Source organism: Cicer arietinum, chromosome 6 (genome assembly GCF_000331145.2).
Source record: "Cicer arietinum cultivar CDC Frontier isolate Library 1 chromosome 6, Cicar.CDCFrontier_v2.0, whole genome shotgun sequence".
Lineage (NCBI taxonomy): Eukaryota > Viridiplantae > Streptophyta > Magnoliopsida > Fabales > Fabaceae > Cicer > Cicer arietinum.
This window is the reverse complement of record NC_021165.2, coordinates 50,943,113-50,960,909: the sequence shown is the minus strand read 5'-3', so window position 1 is coordinate 50,960,909 and position 17,797 is coordinate 50,943,113. Positions and strand designations below refer to the sequence as shown.

General features: G+C 31.0%; 1 protein-coding gene and 1 non-coding gene across 2 annotated transcripts; one reads left to right on the top strand and one right to left on the bottom strand.

The window, feature by feature from the left end:
• Window positions 1-1,662: 1,662 nt before the first annotated feature.
• Window positions 1,663-3,511, top strand: LOC140920772 (uncharacterized). The gene is made up of 4 exons (XM_073369595.1): window positions 1,663-1,978; window positions 2,058-2,578; window positions 2,681-3,088; window positions 3,344-3,511. The coding sequence occupies exons 1-4, from the start codon at window positions 1,663-1,665 to the stop codon at window positions 3,509-3,511; spliced, it is 1,413 nt and encodes a 470-aa protein (XP_073225696.1).
• Window positions 2,050-2,157, bottom strand: LOC113787434 (small nucleolar RNA R71). The gene has a single exon (XR_003473938.1). It is a non-coding gene; the product is annotated as a small nucleolar RNA R71 (small nucleolar RNA).
• Window positions 3,512-17,797: the final 14,286 nt, after the last annotated feature.

The following is a 17,797-nucleotide window of genomic DNA, read 5'->3' as shown; positions in this document are numbered from 1 at the left end:
AAGAAATTTTAAATGGATGAATGTAAGTCTATGTCTACACCTATGCATCCAACTTGTTTTCTTTATAAGGATGAGTAAGTTAAAAGGAAGATCAGAAGGTACACAAAGGATGAGTATGTTTAGTGTGTGGGTGTGCTAGATCTTAGTCTGACACTAAAGAATCTCACTTAACAGTTGTTAAGAGGATGTATACATATATGAAAGGAACTACTAATCTTGGTCTATATTATAAGCCAACCTCTGAGTACAGGTTAGTAGGCGTCTATAATGTTGACTATGCTGAAGACATACAAGAAAGGAAAAATGCTAGTGGAAATTGTACATTCCTTGATGAGAATCTAATCTCTTAGTATATCAAAAGACAAAGGAGTATTGCTCTATCAACAACAGAAACAAAATATATCTCAGCAATAGGTTGTAGAACTCAATTGTTGTGGATAAAATATCAGCTAGAAGATTTAAAATTCAACGAGAGTAACATTCCTATCTTTTGCGTTAATACTTCACCTATAAGTTTAACTAAAAATACAATTTTACAATAAATTTGTTGACACTAGTCATCAATGGGCTAGTATTCTCAGAAAATCTCTAAGTGAAGACAAATTCAATTTTATAAAGAAAAACCTAAACATTCTTTTTATAAAAGAATGATGTTGAAGTCTCCATAGTTTTGTCTATGGTAAAACATAATAAATGGTTAAATGTATATATGCTCTGCCTATGAAGAAGTGGAATTTATTAGTGCCCCTGGCAATCTAAATTCAATTAATTTTTAAATATGAACATTTTTCCTTGTAAGTTGTGATACTCAGACATGTTTTGTTCATTAGTGTTGACGCGTGTCAACTAGTTATGCTTTTAGAAACTCAAAGATATTCATAAAACACACTCACCACCAACCCAACGCTCACTCACATTCCTTGCGTATTCCCACACTTTCTCTTTTTCAAACCTTAAAACTTTGATGATTCTTCATCATATGCATATTTTTTTTTTATTGTTTTTAGTCTTATTTATCTTTTATTTATTAGTTAATTTAAGGATTTATTTGATATATTTTGTTAATTTTATTTCTTTGATTTAATGAAATGTTTATATTCTTATTCCCTTGATTAATTTCGGAGTTTTGCGTTGTTACTTTGTTTTAGTGCACTGTCGAATTTTGGCGAGAAATCAACATTACCTATGTGGAGTATTTTAGCCATATCTAGAGTTGTAGATGTCCAATTGGAGTCCAACCAAGTGCAGATGAAAGCTAAGATCCATAGCTAAAACTTTCATCAAGACATTGGAACCTATTTCAGACTCTAAAGAGGCGCCAAATGCAGAACACGTCAACCAAAAGAAGTTGTGCGCCTGAAGAGCAACAACCGCACCTGAGGCGCATTTCCAGCATTTTGCCACTGCCAGGACGCGCCTGAAGCGCAAAAGCTGCGCCTGGGGGGTATTTCCACCCTTTTGACATTGTCTAGGCGCGCCCGGAGCACAAATCTTGCGCCTAGGGCGCGCAGCGCGCATCAGCATTCATTAAAATGCATTTTTTTTTTACTTTCTAGGGATCCTTTTGACTATTGGGAAGTTGGGAGACTTGTGTCCTAGCATAGAAACTCAAAGACAGCTGTGGAAGAAGAGGATTTGAGGGATTTCTTCATATTTACGAAGATGGCTAATCCACCACCACATGAAAGTACCCTCGACGAGTATGGGAATCGAAATAGAAACCGTGCTCGGTTGGCAATCCATAACCAACCAGTTACAGTTAACAAGTTTGAAGTGAACCCTGCTCTATTACGAGAGTTGATGGAGATTCATTTTTCCGATAAAAATAACGAAGACGCCAATAGACACCTCACGAACTTCTCTGAATTATGTGAAACAGTGAAAATGGATGATTGTTCTGAAGAAGGCAAGATGTTGAGACTATTTCCATTTTCATTGAAAGATGATGCTAAGGAGTGGCTTAATTCCTTTCCTGCTGGTAGCATCACCAAATGGGATGACCTTAAAGATAAGTTCTTCGAACAATACTTTCCCCCAGTTGTGTTCGTTTGAAAAAGGCAAGAGATTTCAAGTTACAAACAGAAAGAAGGAGAATCTCTTTGTGACACTTACAGGCAATTCAAGGGTTTTACTAGCAGGATGCCCCAATCATGCTTATGATGACACTGCCCAAATGCAAATATTTTGTAATGCTTTGAAGCCTAGCACTAGAATTATTTTGGATGCTACAACAGGTGGTTCTTTGAATTACAAAACCGCATCAGAAGCACAAAAAATTATTGAGATAATGGAATCAAGTGAACAAATGATGTTGTATGATAGAGGTGGTGGGTCAAAAAGTGGTATGCTGGAATTGAATGTTCTGGATGTTGGGTTGGCTCAAGGGAAGCTTCTCCCAAAACAGATAGAAGATGTTATCGCCGCTGAGATAAAGAAAGGGATGGCAGCTCTAAAAATACTACCCCAAGTTGCCCCTATCAAATTATTGAAACATATTGGTTGTGACTTTTGTGGGGGAGCACATAAAAATGGAGCTTGTGAAGCACCGGATGAAGATGATACAGAAGAACTAGAAGAGGTGATCTTTATGGCTAACAATGGGAAGCAGAATAATCACTACTCTAGTACGTAGAATCCTGGTTTGAGAAATCATCCAAATTTTTCATGGAAAGATCAACAGGGTAGATCTCAAGGTCAACAAGGAGCTCAACCATATCAAGCCCCACCACAAAAAGTTGCTTGGGGGAGTGTTTTGGAGAAATTAGTAACAAGCACAAGTTCTTTCATTGAAGAGTCAAGAGCCATTCAAAAAAATCACTCTACATCAATAAAGAATCTAGAGACCCAATTGGTTCAACTAGCTCAAAAAATGGCACAAAGAACGCCTGGAAATTTGCCTAGTGACACATTTCCAAATCCACGAAATAATGTTAATGCAGTGACCACGAGGAGTGGCAAGGTAAGTGAACAAGTACCGCCTAAAGCCAAACAGAGTGGAAGTACTCCGACTTCAACCCACCTAGAGGAAATGGTCACACTGGCGTCATTTGAGGAGCACGCCGCTCTTGAAAAGGAGGAAGAACTTGTGGTACAAAAAAGGGAACCGCGACCAAATCCAGAAATTCGACTTCCATTCCCTCAAAGATTAATAAATGAAGAAACTGGAAAACAATTTGGTAAGTTTCTTGATATTTTTAAAAAATTACAAATTAACATTATTTTTGCAGAAGCACTAGAGCAGATGATGGCTTACGCCAAGTACATGAAAGAGATTCTGTTAAAGAAAAGAAAAATTGGTAGTGAAATAGTGATGCTTACTGAAAAGTGTAGTGCTATTCTATAGAGGAAGTTGCCACCTAAGCTCAAGGATCCTGGAAGCTTCTCTATTCCTTGTGCTATTGGGAATAGAACTTTTGAGAAAGCCCTGTGTGATCTTGGGGATAGTGTAAGTCTTATGCCTCTCTCCATATACAAAAAGCTAGGCTTGGAAGAGTCAAAGACACGCAACTAATGTTACAGTTTGCGAATCGCTCAATGAAACACCCGTATGGAGTGGTAGAAGATGTATTATTCAAGGTGGATAGGTTCATTTTCCCAGTGGATTTCATGGTACTAGACATGGAAGAGGACAATGACATTCCTTTGATTTTGGGGAGACCATTCTTAGCAATAGGGAGAGCTATGATTGATGTGGCGGATGACACCTTAACCTTTAAGGTAAATGAGGAAACAGTTATATTCAATATTTTAAAAGCCATGAAGCATTCAAACGAAAGAGAAGGGAGCAATCGAATTGAGATTTTTAATTCGATAGTCGATGAAGAATTTGAACATCAAGGACCCATTATGCCATTAGGAGTGTTATGCCTACCCCAAGATGTTGTTAAAGAAAGTAAAGATCCAAATGTGAAAGAGGTTTTAGCCATGTTAGAAGAATCACCATCTTACTCCCCATTTCCCCACTACATGGGAGGGGTTGAAAGGGAATAAAGATGAATATATAGAGAAAAAGAAAGATACACCATTGGTTGAACTCAAGCAATTGCCACCTCACTTGAAATATGTATCTTTTGGTGAGAAGGATGATGTGTTCTTCCTGTCATATATGCCACCTTGACAATAGTTGACACGTCAAACTAATGACTTTAAAGAAGCGTTTCGCGGGAGGCAACCTACAGGTTGAGGTAACTTTTATTTTTTGCAATCTTATTTTTGTTATTTGAATTTGTGTCTTTCTAATTGTGTGTAAATGTGCACTATGATGAAAAATTATTAACAACTTCCATTTGGTCTCAAGTTTTCTGTTTGGGATTTTGAAATTCGAACTCTATATCTTTGCTCATATCATTGCTCAATTTGATAAGTTTCACTAATGCATGCATTGTTGATTACTCCTTGGTTGTCGAAGTCTAACTCAAAATTTTTTTTTATAAAAAAAATATTAAGTAAATTTTGGAGTTGCATGTTTGACATCATTTAGATAATTCATACTCTTTCTTATTATCCTAGCTGTGAGCTTTTGAGCCTAAACACTTAAGTTCTTTGTTATGTGATTATCCAGACATGTGTTATCCCTTCAGAACTTACACTAATTCAAACTTGCATCACTTGTAATTTATGCATACATTGAGGCAATTTTGTTTGGGCGTTTGAGCATTTCTAACTACCCCATAAAAATTTTACCCTTTGTTAGCCCCTTTGAGCCATGCCCTTTTATTTGGGTTACTAGCCACATTACAAGCCAAATACCTGACTTTAATTAAATCACCTTACTTGGAGTTAGGTAGAAAAAAATATATTGTCTTGATAAAGTTCTAAATTTGGGGTTGCTCATAGGATAGTAACCTTTTAAGTTTGGGGTGGTGATTCTCACAAAAAGAAAAAAAAAGAAAAACAAAAAAGAAAGAAGAAAAAAATTAGTTTGTATACTTTGGTGAATAATATCTTCTTGGTTCTTTTGTCAATTTTCGAGAATCTCCTCAATGAAACGGTGAAAAAAAACTAAAAAGTGGTAAAATAATTTGAAAATGTTTGCCTAACTCCAAGTAGTAAAGCCCACTATCCCAAAATGTCCTACCCTTACCTAAGCCCCATTACAACCCGAAAGTCCTCCAAAAGTGTATGTATTTGCTGCATTGTGATTGCTAACTAGAATTTTTTCAAGCTTATGGTAGCATGATGCATGTTCTAGTATTTGAGTGATAAAATCATAACCCTTTCTAAACACTTGAGAGAAATTTTGGTGAGATACTTTGAAGAGAGAGTTGAACTTGATGAATGAATGTTAAAGTGTACAAATTGTGTTGTTTATACTAAGCAATCATTGAGTATGATGAATGTTTTGTAGTAGCTACAACTTTGAGAATTGAGTTTGATTTGATTTGAGAAATTGAGTTTATGTTTTCTTTTAACTGTACCAAATCTGAAATTAATTATTGTTTGGGGACAATCAATAGATTAAATTTGGGATTGTGATGATTCTTCATCATATGCATATTTTTTATTGTATTTAGTCTTATTTATCTTTTATTCATTAGTTAATTTACGGATTTATTTGATATATTTTGTTAATTTTATTTCTTTAATTTAATGAAATGTTTATGTTCTTATTCCCTTGATTAAGTAGAGATTTTTCGGAGTTTTGCGTTGTTACTTTGTTTTAGTGCAGTGTTGAATTTTGGCGAGAAATCAACATTACCTATATGGAGTATTTCAGCCATATCTGGAGTTGTAGATGTCCAATTGGAGTCAAACAAAATGCAAATGAAATCTAACTTACATAGCTACAACTTTCATGAAGACATTGGAACCCAATTCAGAATCTAAAGAGGCATCAAAATCCAGAAAACGTCAACCAGAAGAAGCTGTACGCCTGAAGCGCAAAAGTTCCAGCATTTTGCCACTTCCAGGACGCGCCTGAAGCACAAACGTTCTGCCTGTGGCGCACTTCCACCCTTTTGACACTGTCCAGGCGCGCCCAGAGCGCAAATCCTGCGCCTGGGGTGCGCGACGCGCATCAACGTTCATTAAAATGCATTTTTTTTAACTTTCTAGGGATCTTTTTGACTATTGGGAAGTATGGAGACTTGTTCCCTAGCATAGAAATTCAAAGATGGTCGTTTCTAACACCATTGGAGCAGTTTTATCAAGAATTACTCATGAATCTTTCTTGTAATTCTTCTCTATTCTCTATCTTTTCTATTTCTGTCATGAGTAACTAAACCTTATTTGTTATGGATGAGTGTAACAAGATGAAACCCTTATTTTTCTAATTTTATTTCTATTTATATGAATGAGTTGATTGAATTATTTTTCTCATCTCTGTACTTAATGCTTTTTATTGTTTGATCAACATTAAAATGTTCTACGATTCGTATTTTGAAACGGAAGTGGACTTTACAATGCTTGAGATAAGAAATTCATGAATTTATAGTCTAGGGATAGATGCAGGTCATAAAACCAATTAAATTAGTTGTAGAGGTAATAGTTTATAAAGAGAATTCATGTACAATAATGCTTAATTATAATCTTCAATCCACTAAGGAATTAAGGGTTACTTTGGAATTAAAGGTTTTGTCACTAAGACATTAGGGCAAGAATAATAAAGAGAATTCGGTAATAATTCAATAAAGGAATTCAATCACTAGGATCAAATTAGACACCAAGGTTGGATTCGAAGTGAAACTCATCCGTGACATTTTTCTTATTATAAAAGATCAATTTTATAACTGTTGTTAATTTTTAATATTATTTCAATCAATTTGGGAACTTTTTGTTCAATTTTATTAATGGAATATAATCCGATAGTAAAATGCAATCCTTGAGTTCGACACTCGGTATTACCGTTTTAATTATTACTTGCAGTGATTCAGTACACTTGCTGAAACGCTATCAAGTTTTTGGCGCCGCTGTCGGGGATTGTCATATCACTATTGAATTTAATTTATTTACTTAATTGAAATTTTTTGTTCTACAATAAAATTTTTGCTTTTATTTGATTTTTAATTTAAAAAAAAAATTGTTTTAAAACCCTAATTTCTACTTAATTATTTATCATTCTTTATTTTAAAACTGTTCATTACTCACAATTTGTCTAACCTTGTATGCGAGGCCAATCCTCAGCTAAACTTTTCTTTGATCCAAAAATCGAAAAAACTGCGAAACAACTCACACTTCCTTATGCCAATGTCTATTCTTGTTTCTTTGACATCGCTTGCTCCTTCATGATAAGTTTGTAGTGTGGCCCATACTTCTTTAGCAGTTGTGCATTCATTAACTTTTTCGCTTTCTTCCCTGCTCAAAGCACACGATAAGAATAATTGAGCTTTAGAATTTAGGAGTACCTTAGTTTTGTCTTCAAATGTCCAGTCGATTTCTTTCTTTTCAACAGAGGTTGAATCATTTTGATCTACTCTTGGTATGAAATCTCCATCTGTAATGATGTGCCACATTCTTGTATCTTGCGATTTCAAAAACAGCTGCATCTTGTTCTTCCAGAAGTAGTAATCAGTTTCATCAAAATAGGGTGGTCTATTTAAAGATCCTCCTTCAACAATGTACTTTTCTTTTGACATTTTTTATGCTAGATCTTTTACTCTTGCACTTGTTAAAGTGTTTACTCTTTAGAGACCTTGCTTTGATTCCAATTGAAGTAGCACTGTCATTTTACAAGGAAGAGGGTTTGAATTGTAAATTCTCTTATTTAAAATTTCATGTTAAAATCTTTAGACAATAACTCAAGAATGATCTTGCTTATTAAAATAGAAAACAGAGAATGTTCTTTGTTAGTTAAAATCACAGTTTTAGTTTATCTATTTAACTTTATAATCAAAATGACTGAAAGTAAATAGAGAAAAGGAAGAGATACCACACAAGGATATATCCTGGTTCACCTAACTCGAGCTACGTCCAATCCTCACAATTGTGAAATTTTCCATTAAGTGTTCAAACAGAAAATGTTCTTGGTTTTACGCAGTTTTTGTTACGATCAACCTTGATCTGTAACAACAATTCCTTTTCACCCAGAAAGGATTCAAATAAGTTACCTATCAATCTTGAGAGGATTTTACAATTCACCTTTTAACCATAAAAGGATTTTTACAACAATACTCAAACTATAAACAACCCTTATAGTTTTGAGATTTCACAATAAGGATTTAGAGAGATTGGTTGAATCTGATTATGCTCAAATCGTGTTTGAGAATAGATTCTTGATAAAGGAACTCAGTAATACGATATCGATATATGAAGATAAATCAGAACTGATTCTTTTGCAAATGAGAAGCTTTCAAGTATATAAGTATATGTGATTGATGGAGTTTCTTAGAACTTGAAGTTATGCGATTTCCTTCAACTTGGGTTCCTTTTATAGTCTTCAAGGAGGTTGATGACATATATTATGACCGTTGGAAAGGTGCCTGTTGTCATGTCTCAGAAGTGACCAAAGACCAGACTTTTGGAAAGTTTGAATGTTACTGTTTTGAACATTATGCGTTTCTGCTTTTGTGTTAACAAAGTCTGATCTGTAGCTTCTCATTCTTGACTGTGATGATCCTTTGTTTATGCATACAAACATATCAAAGATGTGCTTAATCGATTCAGATTAAGACTGCCTTTTGAATCATGCAAAACAGGTTGGAGAATGATGTAACAAAGCTGGAGAATGATGTTCAGTAAGTTGGAGAACGTTCGTATCATTCTGGAATGATGTCATCATACTTGGAGAATGATATTGGTCATTCTAGAGATAGTTGTTAATCATTCTGGAGAAAGATGTTTGTTGTTGAATATCATGTGTAACATGTTGGAGAATGTTTATCAATCTGGAGGTTGATATTACATTACCGGAGAATGATCATTTGACACTTTTGGTTTGGGTTGTGCCTTTGATCCTTTTGAGTGATTTTTTTGCCCATATGAGAGTTGTAAATTCCTAGTATATGAACTGGAAATTCATTCGTGATTTACAAGAGCTTTCCTTGTATTAAAAACTGATGCGATCTTGCTTATTGAAAATGATAGAAACATGGAGAACGTTCTTGGTTTTCCAGATTATGTCCAGAACGTTCTTGGTTCAATTTTGTTCATTTTTAGCTCTTTCTTTGAACTGGTTTCTCTTTCATTTTTTTTGTTTTGTACATAACTTGGATTATCACACTCAAAAGCACATATCAAACTAACACATAATTTAAAATCATAATTAGGGTACTTAATTAACTTATTATTTGTGTACAGCAAAACATTAATTTGGGATTTTGCCTCAACACTAACAACCAAGAATCAAGAGAACATTTAGACTACCCTAATGTTTAATCTTAGCTAGGCTGACCAACCCAAATTCCTTAGTTCTCTGTACTTTTTTTTATTTTTATCTTTTTCTGTTTTGTTCTTTGTCTGTTTTGTTCTTTGTCTGTTTGTATTTTTTTTTTTACTCTTTTTGTTTGATGACAAAAGGGGGAGAATATGTTTTGAGAACTTTTTTAATGAAAATTTTAAGTTCTTTCTAATTTGATCAACTATCTTGTTATAATATCTCTTTTACAATTAAACATGCATATTTTAAGGGGGAGTTTTGTTGCGATATGTTATGTTAATTCTTTTTACTCCTTTAAAATTTATAAGTTGTTCACAAAAATAGATGTTTGTCATCATAAAAAAGGGGGAGATTAATAGAACCAACTTGGTTTGAAGAACTATGATCCTTGCTTGTTTTGATGATAAAAAAATTATTTTGTAGGAACATTTTAAAGCACTAATTTTCTATTTAAGTATGCAGTTTCCATATCAGGTTATTTTGAATGACTTTATGTTGCATCTTATGATGTTTGGACTAAGTTAAAGGAATACCAAGACTTCGTTGTGCTTTTCGTATTTTGAGTCTGATGAAAATGCTTTAAAAACCCCCTCTAGTGATTCTATTATTTCAAGCAATGCTTTGATTAGTTTGGCTCTGATGACTACAACAAGTATCTAACTATTCTGCCTATGTTAAGTGTGACAAACAAGTGATTGTTTGTCTCTGATAAATCGTAACAAGCATATGATCATTTAACTCTATTTATAGTCAATGCTCTAATGGAAGTCAACACTCTAAAAAGCCAACGCTATGAAAAATCAACACTTTAAAAAGTCAACATTGTGAAAAGTTAACGCTCTATACAAGACAAATTTGTGCATCCTCTGTTTAACTATATGAATCCACTATTTGTCTGAAGGTCTATGTGACATACTCTTATTATAATATCACTTTCTCTTTATGTCTCCATATCAAGATATGGAAAATAAATTACAATGACTATTTCTAGGAATGATTTAATGGTGAATCAATCCATGAAGATTTGATATGAAACTTCATGATACATGTTGATTTCTTGCAATCAAAACAACGACAAAAAATCCTAAAGCTTTTCTATAAAAAGATGTGCAATCCTCATTGAAGAAACTAAGAACAACACACTACAATCAGCTAAATATAGTCGTCTATGCAATCTTACTTTATATCATGTGTTATGTCTAAGTGCTAAAAAAAGTTTCTAAAAATACAACATTGTAAAACCCTCTTGTGATAGTATCTACAAAACCTTTAAACATACTCTTTTTTAACCTAGCCTAGTAGTGACTGCATTCCTCAACAGCTTGATTGTATTAAGTTAGAAGGTTGAGAAAACTTGAACACAATCAATTTAACTAGCAGGTTTTCAGTGGAAATGTGATTCAGTTGTTGAGTTAGCGAATTAAATCCTTCAATTTGAATAAATTGGATAAGTTGTTTTGTGTTTATGCTTTATCTGTTTTTTCTCATCACTTTGTTTTAATCTTATTGAAAACGTTTTTAAAGTAAACACAATTCAAACCTCCCCCTTATTAGTTGTGTTTCTCATTCTACAATAGGCATCAGAGCTCGGTCTCAAAGTTGGCCAATTAACCGTGTCTGAGAAAAGATCTATATTATAATGACTAACTCTAATGATGAAGTTACATGTGAAAGTATTAACATGTTTCCTTTGTTTGATGGAGAAAGACTCGAGTACTGGAAAGACATGCTCATAAGTTTCAACATGTCACATGATCCTGAATTTTGGCACATAGTCAAAGATTTCTATGAGGCTCCAAAAGACGTTGTTGGTGTTGAAATATTCAGAAAGGGTCTCAATGTTGATCAAAAGAAACAATACAAGATGCATCATAAAGCTAGAACTTTCATGATTAATGTTATCGCCTTCAAAGAGTTCGAAAAATGCAGCTAAAAAGAAACAACAAATAGTATCTTTGATGCTCTAGTTCTCAACTATGAAGGAAATAAATACGTATAGGAAACTAAGGCAAATCTACTTCTTAGGAAGTATGAACCCTTCCAGATGAAGACATTGAGAAAATGTTCTCAAGAAGTATGAACTCTAGTTTTCAGATTGAAAGTTCTCTAAAAGAGTTACAATACCTTTTCATAAACTATTTCTTCAAGAACTACACTACCAGATTGAAGACATTAAGGGTATCTTTGTCTTTTGCTTTTTCTTAAACCATTTCATAAGTTTTCACTTTAAATATGTAAAGAAGGTTGATCAACAACACTTTCAACTTTAAGAGGAAAAACGTTTTTCAAAAAAATTTACATTTTTTGTTTCAACAATCGTGTTACAAGAAAACATATCACTTCTGGGAAGAAGAAATCTATATGCAACAAAAGATGCATCATAAAGCTAGAACGTTCATGATTAATGATATCACCTTCAAAGAGTTCAAAAAATACAGCAACAAAAGAAACAACAAATAGTATCTTTGATGCTCTAGTTCTCAACTATGAAGGAAATAAATAGGTATAGGAAGCTAAGTAAATCTACTTCTCAGGAAGTATAAAATCTTCCAGATGAAGACATTGAGAAAAGGTTCTCAAGAAGTATGAACTATGGTTTTCAGATTGAAAGTTCTCTAAAAGAGTTACACTACCTTTTCATAAACTATTTCGTCAAAAGAGTTACACTATCAGATTGAAGACATTGAGGGTATCTTTGTCTTTTACTTCTTCTTAAACCATTTCATAAGTTTTCACTTTAAATATGTGAAAAAGGTTGGTCAGCAACATTTTCAACTTAAAAAGAAGGCTTAATTGCAATTTTGGTCCCCTATTTTAGTTGAATCATGAAAGTAGTCCCCCTATTTTATTTCTCCCCAGTTTTGGTCCCCAAATAGAATTTTAGTCCAAAACTTGACGAATTGTCTTTTTTTAAGTCACACTACACCATTTATGATAATAGATTTCAAGTACAATTGTTGCATCACGAGATCTTAAGATATGTTGTGACTTAAATAAACGCAAAAAAAATGAAAATTCATCAAGTTTTGGACCAAAATTCTGTTTGAGGGACTAAAACTGAGAAGAAATAAAATGGGATGACTACTTTCGCAATTCAACTAAAACAGAGAGACCAAAACTGCAATTATAAAAAAAAAAAAAACATTTTTCAAAAAAAATTTATATTTTTTGTTTCAACATTCATGTTACAAGAAAGCATATCACTTTTGGGAAGAAAAAATATATATGCGAGAATATGTACAACATAATGGATAAATAAACAATTAAAGGTCTTAAAACCTATTTGTCTTTTCTTTGGATTAGAAAACATAACTTTAGCTAAGCACCCCCACACTTTTACATATGTAAGATTCAGCTTATAAACATTTCTATTATTCATACAGTGTATTATTGGTAAACCTGTATGAAACTCTATTTTGCAAAAAACAAATAGTTAACAAAACTTCAACCCCCACCAAAGTTTGTTAGGAACTAACAAACATAGCATTTATCATTTATTTTAAAGTCATAGTTCTCCTTTGAGCTACTCCATTTGATTTTTGAGCTACTCCATTTGATTTAGGAGAATACGGTCGAGTTCCTTCATTAATTATTCTTATTTTTCACAATAATCATTAAACTAAATATACTTTCCTCCTCTGTCGTATCTAACCCTTTTTATTTTTCTACTCAATTGACTTTTTTAATTCAGGTTTGTTTAAAAGAAATTTATCAAATGTTTCGTTCTTATATTTTAATAAATAAATTTCAGTGAATTTCAAAAAATCATCTATAAAATTATATATGCTAAATAGCACTCACGGTTCTTTAACTTAATTTCAGTTAACGTTTTAGTTCTTTATCTTTTTTTTTTTTTTTTTTTTTCTGATTTGATCATTTATTTTAATTTTAAGTGACAAATTGATCTTTTATGTTTTAAAATGTCAACATGTTATCTTTTTTTTTTTACAAAAATTCAAAAAATTCATCAAAATTTTCAAATAATACCCATAAAATTAATAATTACCTTCAATATAATGCAAATTCCATCAAATACATAACTCAAATATTTAAATAAACTAATATTTTCATCTCCAACAATATAAAATTCATCAAATAAAGAATGAAAGTATAATTTTATTTAAAGATTTAAGATACGAATTTTATAAAATTTACATTATATTGAAGATGATAATTAATTTTATGGGTTTTGTTTGAAAATTTTGATGAATTTTGGTAAATAAAAAAAAAAAGGACAACATTGTTGACATTTTAAAATATAAAATATCAAATTGTCACTTAAAATTAAAATAAATGACTAAATTAGATAAAATAAAATAAAAAACTAAAACCTTTCCTAAAATAAAGTTAAAGGTGCTATTTAGCCAATTATATAATACTTATTACCGTCTCTTGACACAATCCGCTTTAAATCTCCTAGATCAATATGAATTAATATATATAAGGGATCAGATTCATATTTCACAAACATACATTTCGTTTGTTAATTTAGATTCCAAACAAAAGTCATATTTATCGGATTGCTTAATATTTAAAGTAATGATGCCAAGACTTTGCAATTTATTAACATAAGAAGAATTACTATATCATAATCTAGCATGTCATATATCATACAAAGCAGAAGAAGAAACTTTATTATTCATAACATCAAAAATGCTTAGGACAAATTTAAGAGTCTTTGATCGCAATAACTTTTCTCCACAAGTACATTATTCTTTTTCTTTGTCATTACAACTCCATCCTTGCTCAGAAGAGCAACTGAAATTAAACTTGTCCCAATATTAGGCATATGCGACACTTAGAACCAAGTTATTTCTTGATGATAGGTTCAACATAAATTTGCTTTTTCCTGAAACCGCAATCGTTCAAGAGGCACCAAGATAAACTTGATATTATCCGTCCCCCACATCAATATAGGAGATAATGGCATCTTTATTAGCACAAATATTCCTGGTAGCTCTAGAGTCTACCGCTCATTTGTTTACGTCAGTCGCAGTATTTGCTTGAGCAATGAACGCAACAATAATGTCATCTACGTTAGCCAAATTACATTTCATCCTCCATTGAGAATATATACCAACAACTAAAATTGTAAATTTTACGAGCTCACATGTTGGAGGGGTCAAAACTTTTATAGTTTAAAAGGCCTTCAAAAAAGAAAACCTCCAAAACCAAAAAGCCCTTAAAATTTTGTAGGTTTAAGTGGACCTATGGACTATGGATCCACTATTTCAAAAAAAAAATTAATCGATATTTTTTTGAAAAAAAAAAATCAAAGTTTGTTTTTCGATTTTTTGCGAGAAATAATTTTTTTTCTCAAAATTTTATGATAAAAATATTTCAATTTTTTAAAGATTTACAATTTTTTCTCGAAATTTTTTAATTAAAAAATATCGATTTTTTTATTTTAATCAAAAATAATTTTGAGAAAAAAATATTTTAGATTGTCTTGAGAATTTTTTGAAAAAAATAAATATAAAAAAAATTTCAAATAAAATATATCAATTAACAAAACATTGGGCTTATGAGCCCCTCCCATAAACCCACTGAAATAATAGGCCGGGGACTTAAAAACTTTATTTCAATTGGAGGTTTAATATTAAAAAAATTTACTATGAGATTTTTTAGAGTGAATTTAAGACTTTGGAGTTTTTTTTTAGAGTTTTATCCACAACGCTTATAACAATGACTACACATAAATAGTAGTTCATGTTTTTCCCATTTGGTTTATTGATTCTGTTTGTTAGCTGGAATATATGAACAAATGACATGTGATCTAATAACATGTGGTATCATAGTTTTGTGCTGCCTCTGCCTTCTTGCATTTTGGTTTTTCCATTTTCGGTGCCTTTGTGCTTTGTTTTTGGATTTTGAGTTTAAGAGTATTTTATTTTGAAATATCATTGAAAATCTTCAATCCATTGTTATTCTGTGTTTTATATGAATTAAAAGACACAAGAATATGCCTAAAACTCATAGACCAAATGGAGTTTAAAAATCTTCAATCAATTTAGTGTTGCGATCTTCGACGGCTAGGAGACAGGCAGTGCTTGTGCTATTAGTGTTTTGTTCCCTATTTGAATCTCGCTACTTTCTTCATTTTTATATTTTTTATTTTATTTTGAACATGAATATTTATTTTAAAATAAATTTATTCCATGCATATATTAACTCAAACACATAATATTATATTTTAAGTATGTAATTATATGAAATTCTCTTTATCATTTGATTATCTATAGATAATTTTATTATATTCATATTATTAGTTTTTATATCTAGGGAATTTTTATAATTTTAATTAGCCACAACATTCTAGTTAAAATTATTTCTAAAGTTTTTTTAGGATCACGCAAAGAAATAGATGAAATATTGTAATTAATTATATGTGAAATAGCAAATTTTATTCCACATAAATTTTCATCATATTTGTGTGATTAATTAAAATATAATTTCAAATTATTTTCATCACTTGGGTATAGGAATTGTGAATTGCTATATAATTTAAATTAAACACATTGTAACATTTATACGATAGTACTCTCTTTTAGAGGAACTATTATTGTGATTTACGTGTTTTTCCTTAAGAAAAGTTATTTAATTATTCATTTAAATCAAGAGTTAGATCCTACGAATTAAGTAGGAGAATATAATAATTTATCAATTTAATATTAAAATTAATTAACTATTCAAACTCACTATTTAGAGGTTATTACACCAAATATAAGTTTTAACAACGTTTTTTTTTTTATGTATTTAACAACACTTTTAAGCATTATAATATGTAGTATTGTTAAAAGATACGACAACACTTTAAAAATATAAAAAGTGTTATCATAGATGATATTTAAATAACATTTTTTAAAAAAAAGTGTTGTCGTATGTACACTACGCGAAAATGCATTTTACAACGCTTTTTTTAAGCTATTTACAGTGCTTTTTCAAAAAAATAAGCAATGTAGTATCTAACGCTGTAAAACGGTACAACAGTGCTTTTTAAAATAAAAAAGTGTTATAAAATAGGTAGATATATTGCGCGCTTGTTATACTCGTTTTATGCTTTTTGGAAAAAGCGTTGTAAATGGTGCATTCAATATATTCATTATTATGCACCTTTTACAGCGTTTTTTTAAAAAAGCGTTGTAAAATGTGCAAACAATATATAGTTATTATGCACCTATTACAGCGCTTTGTTGAAAAGTATTGTTATAACACTTTTTTTTCAAAAAGTATTGTTATAGTTGTCATCGTATGTGGTATTTTAAAGAGTTGTCGTAGGTGTTATTTAATAGAGATTTTATAGAACTTTTCTTAGAAAAGCGATGTCGTAGGTGCTATTTTAAGGGGAAAAAAAGCACTGTCATATATTGATGTTATTTTTCTAGAAATCTTCCCTGTTAATTCAAAAGTCTATTTACAATTCAAAAAATAAATATGTCATCAACATCAATGCTCTCTTAATTTCCAACATCATTTTTACAGGATCATCAATAACAATAGCAATTTCCAAATTTAATGCTATTGTGATGAAAAATAAAAACAAATTAGAATAATTCTCATATCACACTAAAAAAGAATAATTCTCATATCACACTAAAAAAATATACGATAATAGTTTAAAATGTAAAACTCACATAATAAACAAATTATACAATTCTCAGTCCGAGTACATACTGACATCATTCTTTCTTGATTTCAGTTATATCACTTTCAAAGTAACTTGACTTGAGTTGTCAAAGTACTACGTGCGATATAATATATAATAATTAAACATAAATAAATGAATCACAAAATATAGTATTCCAATCTATGTTTTTATCTTGACAAAGGCACTATAAAATTAAAATATGTACGCCAATATAATTATGAATTGCTTGTATATGAAATTTTAAAGGTATATAAGTTCTATAATAAAAATTTAAAATGTGTATAAGTAAAACATTTATTAATTCAAACTTACATTGAATGCATGTGATATAATTCAAACTTACGTAAATAACATATAAATTTACGTATATAACATAACGATTGTATAGTATATCTAAATAATATATAATTTATGAGATAACATTGATGACAAACAACCCCACCCCAACAAATTTGTTTACAATTGATAAGTTTCATAGACAAGATATTAGAGAAATAATATTTAATTACTCTGAATTATATGGCGCAATTACAACTTATCATTTTCTTTATTTTACACAAGTAATTCAATAACATGTTTTTTTTTACTCTAATTGGATCAAAACATGATAATCTTATGGGGAGATAAGAACGAAAACCTACATGTCAATTAGCCCAAGTATACCAACTTTTCATTCAAATACCTTCAAAGAAAATATAAAATTAAATTAATTACTAATAACTCTGGGACATACAAATAAAAGAAATTTTTATCTCCAAATAAAATATTTTACAATACCTAATATATATGCAGATGAAGTAGAACCTAGCTCATCGTGTTTCAAAAATTCATTTATG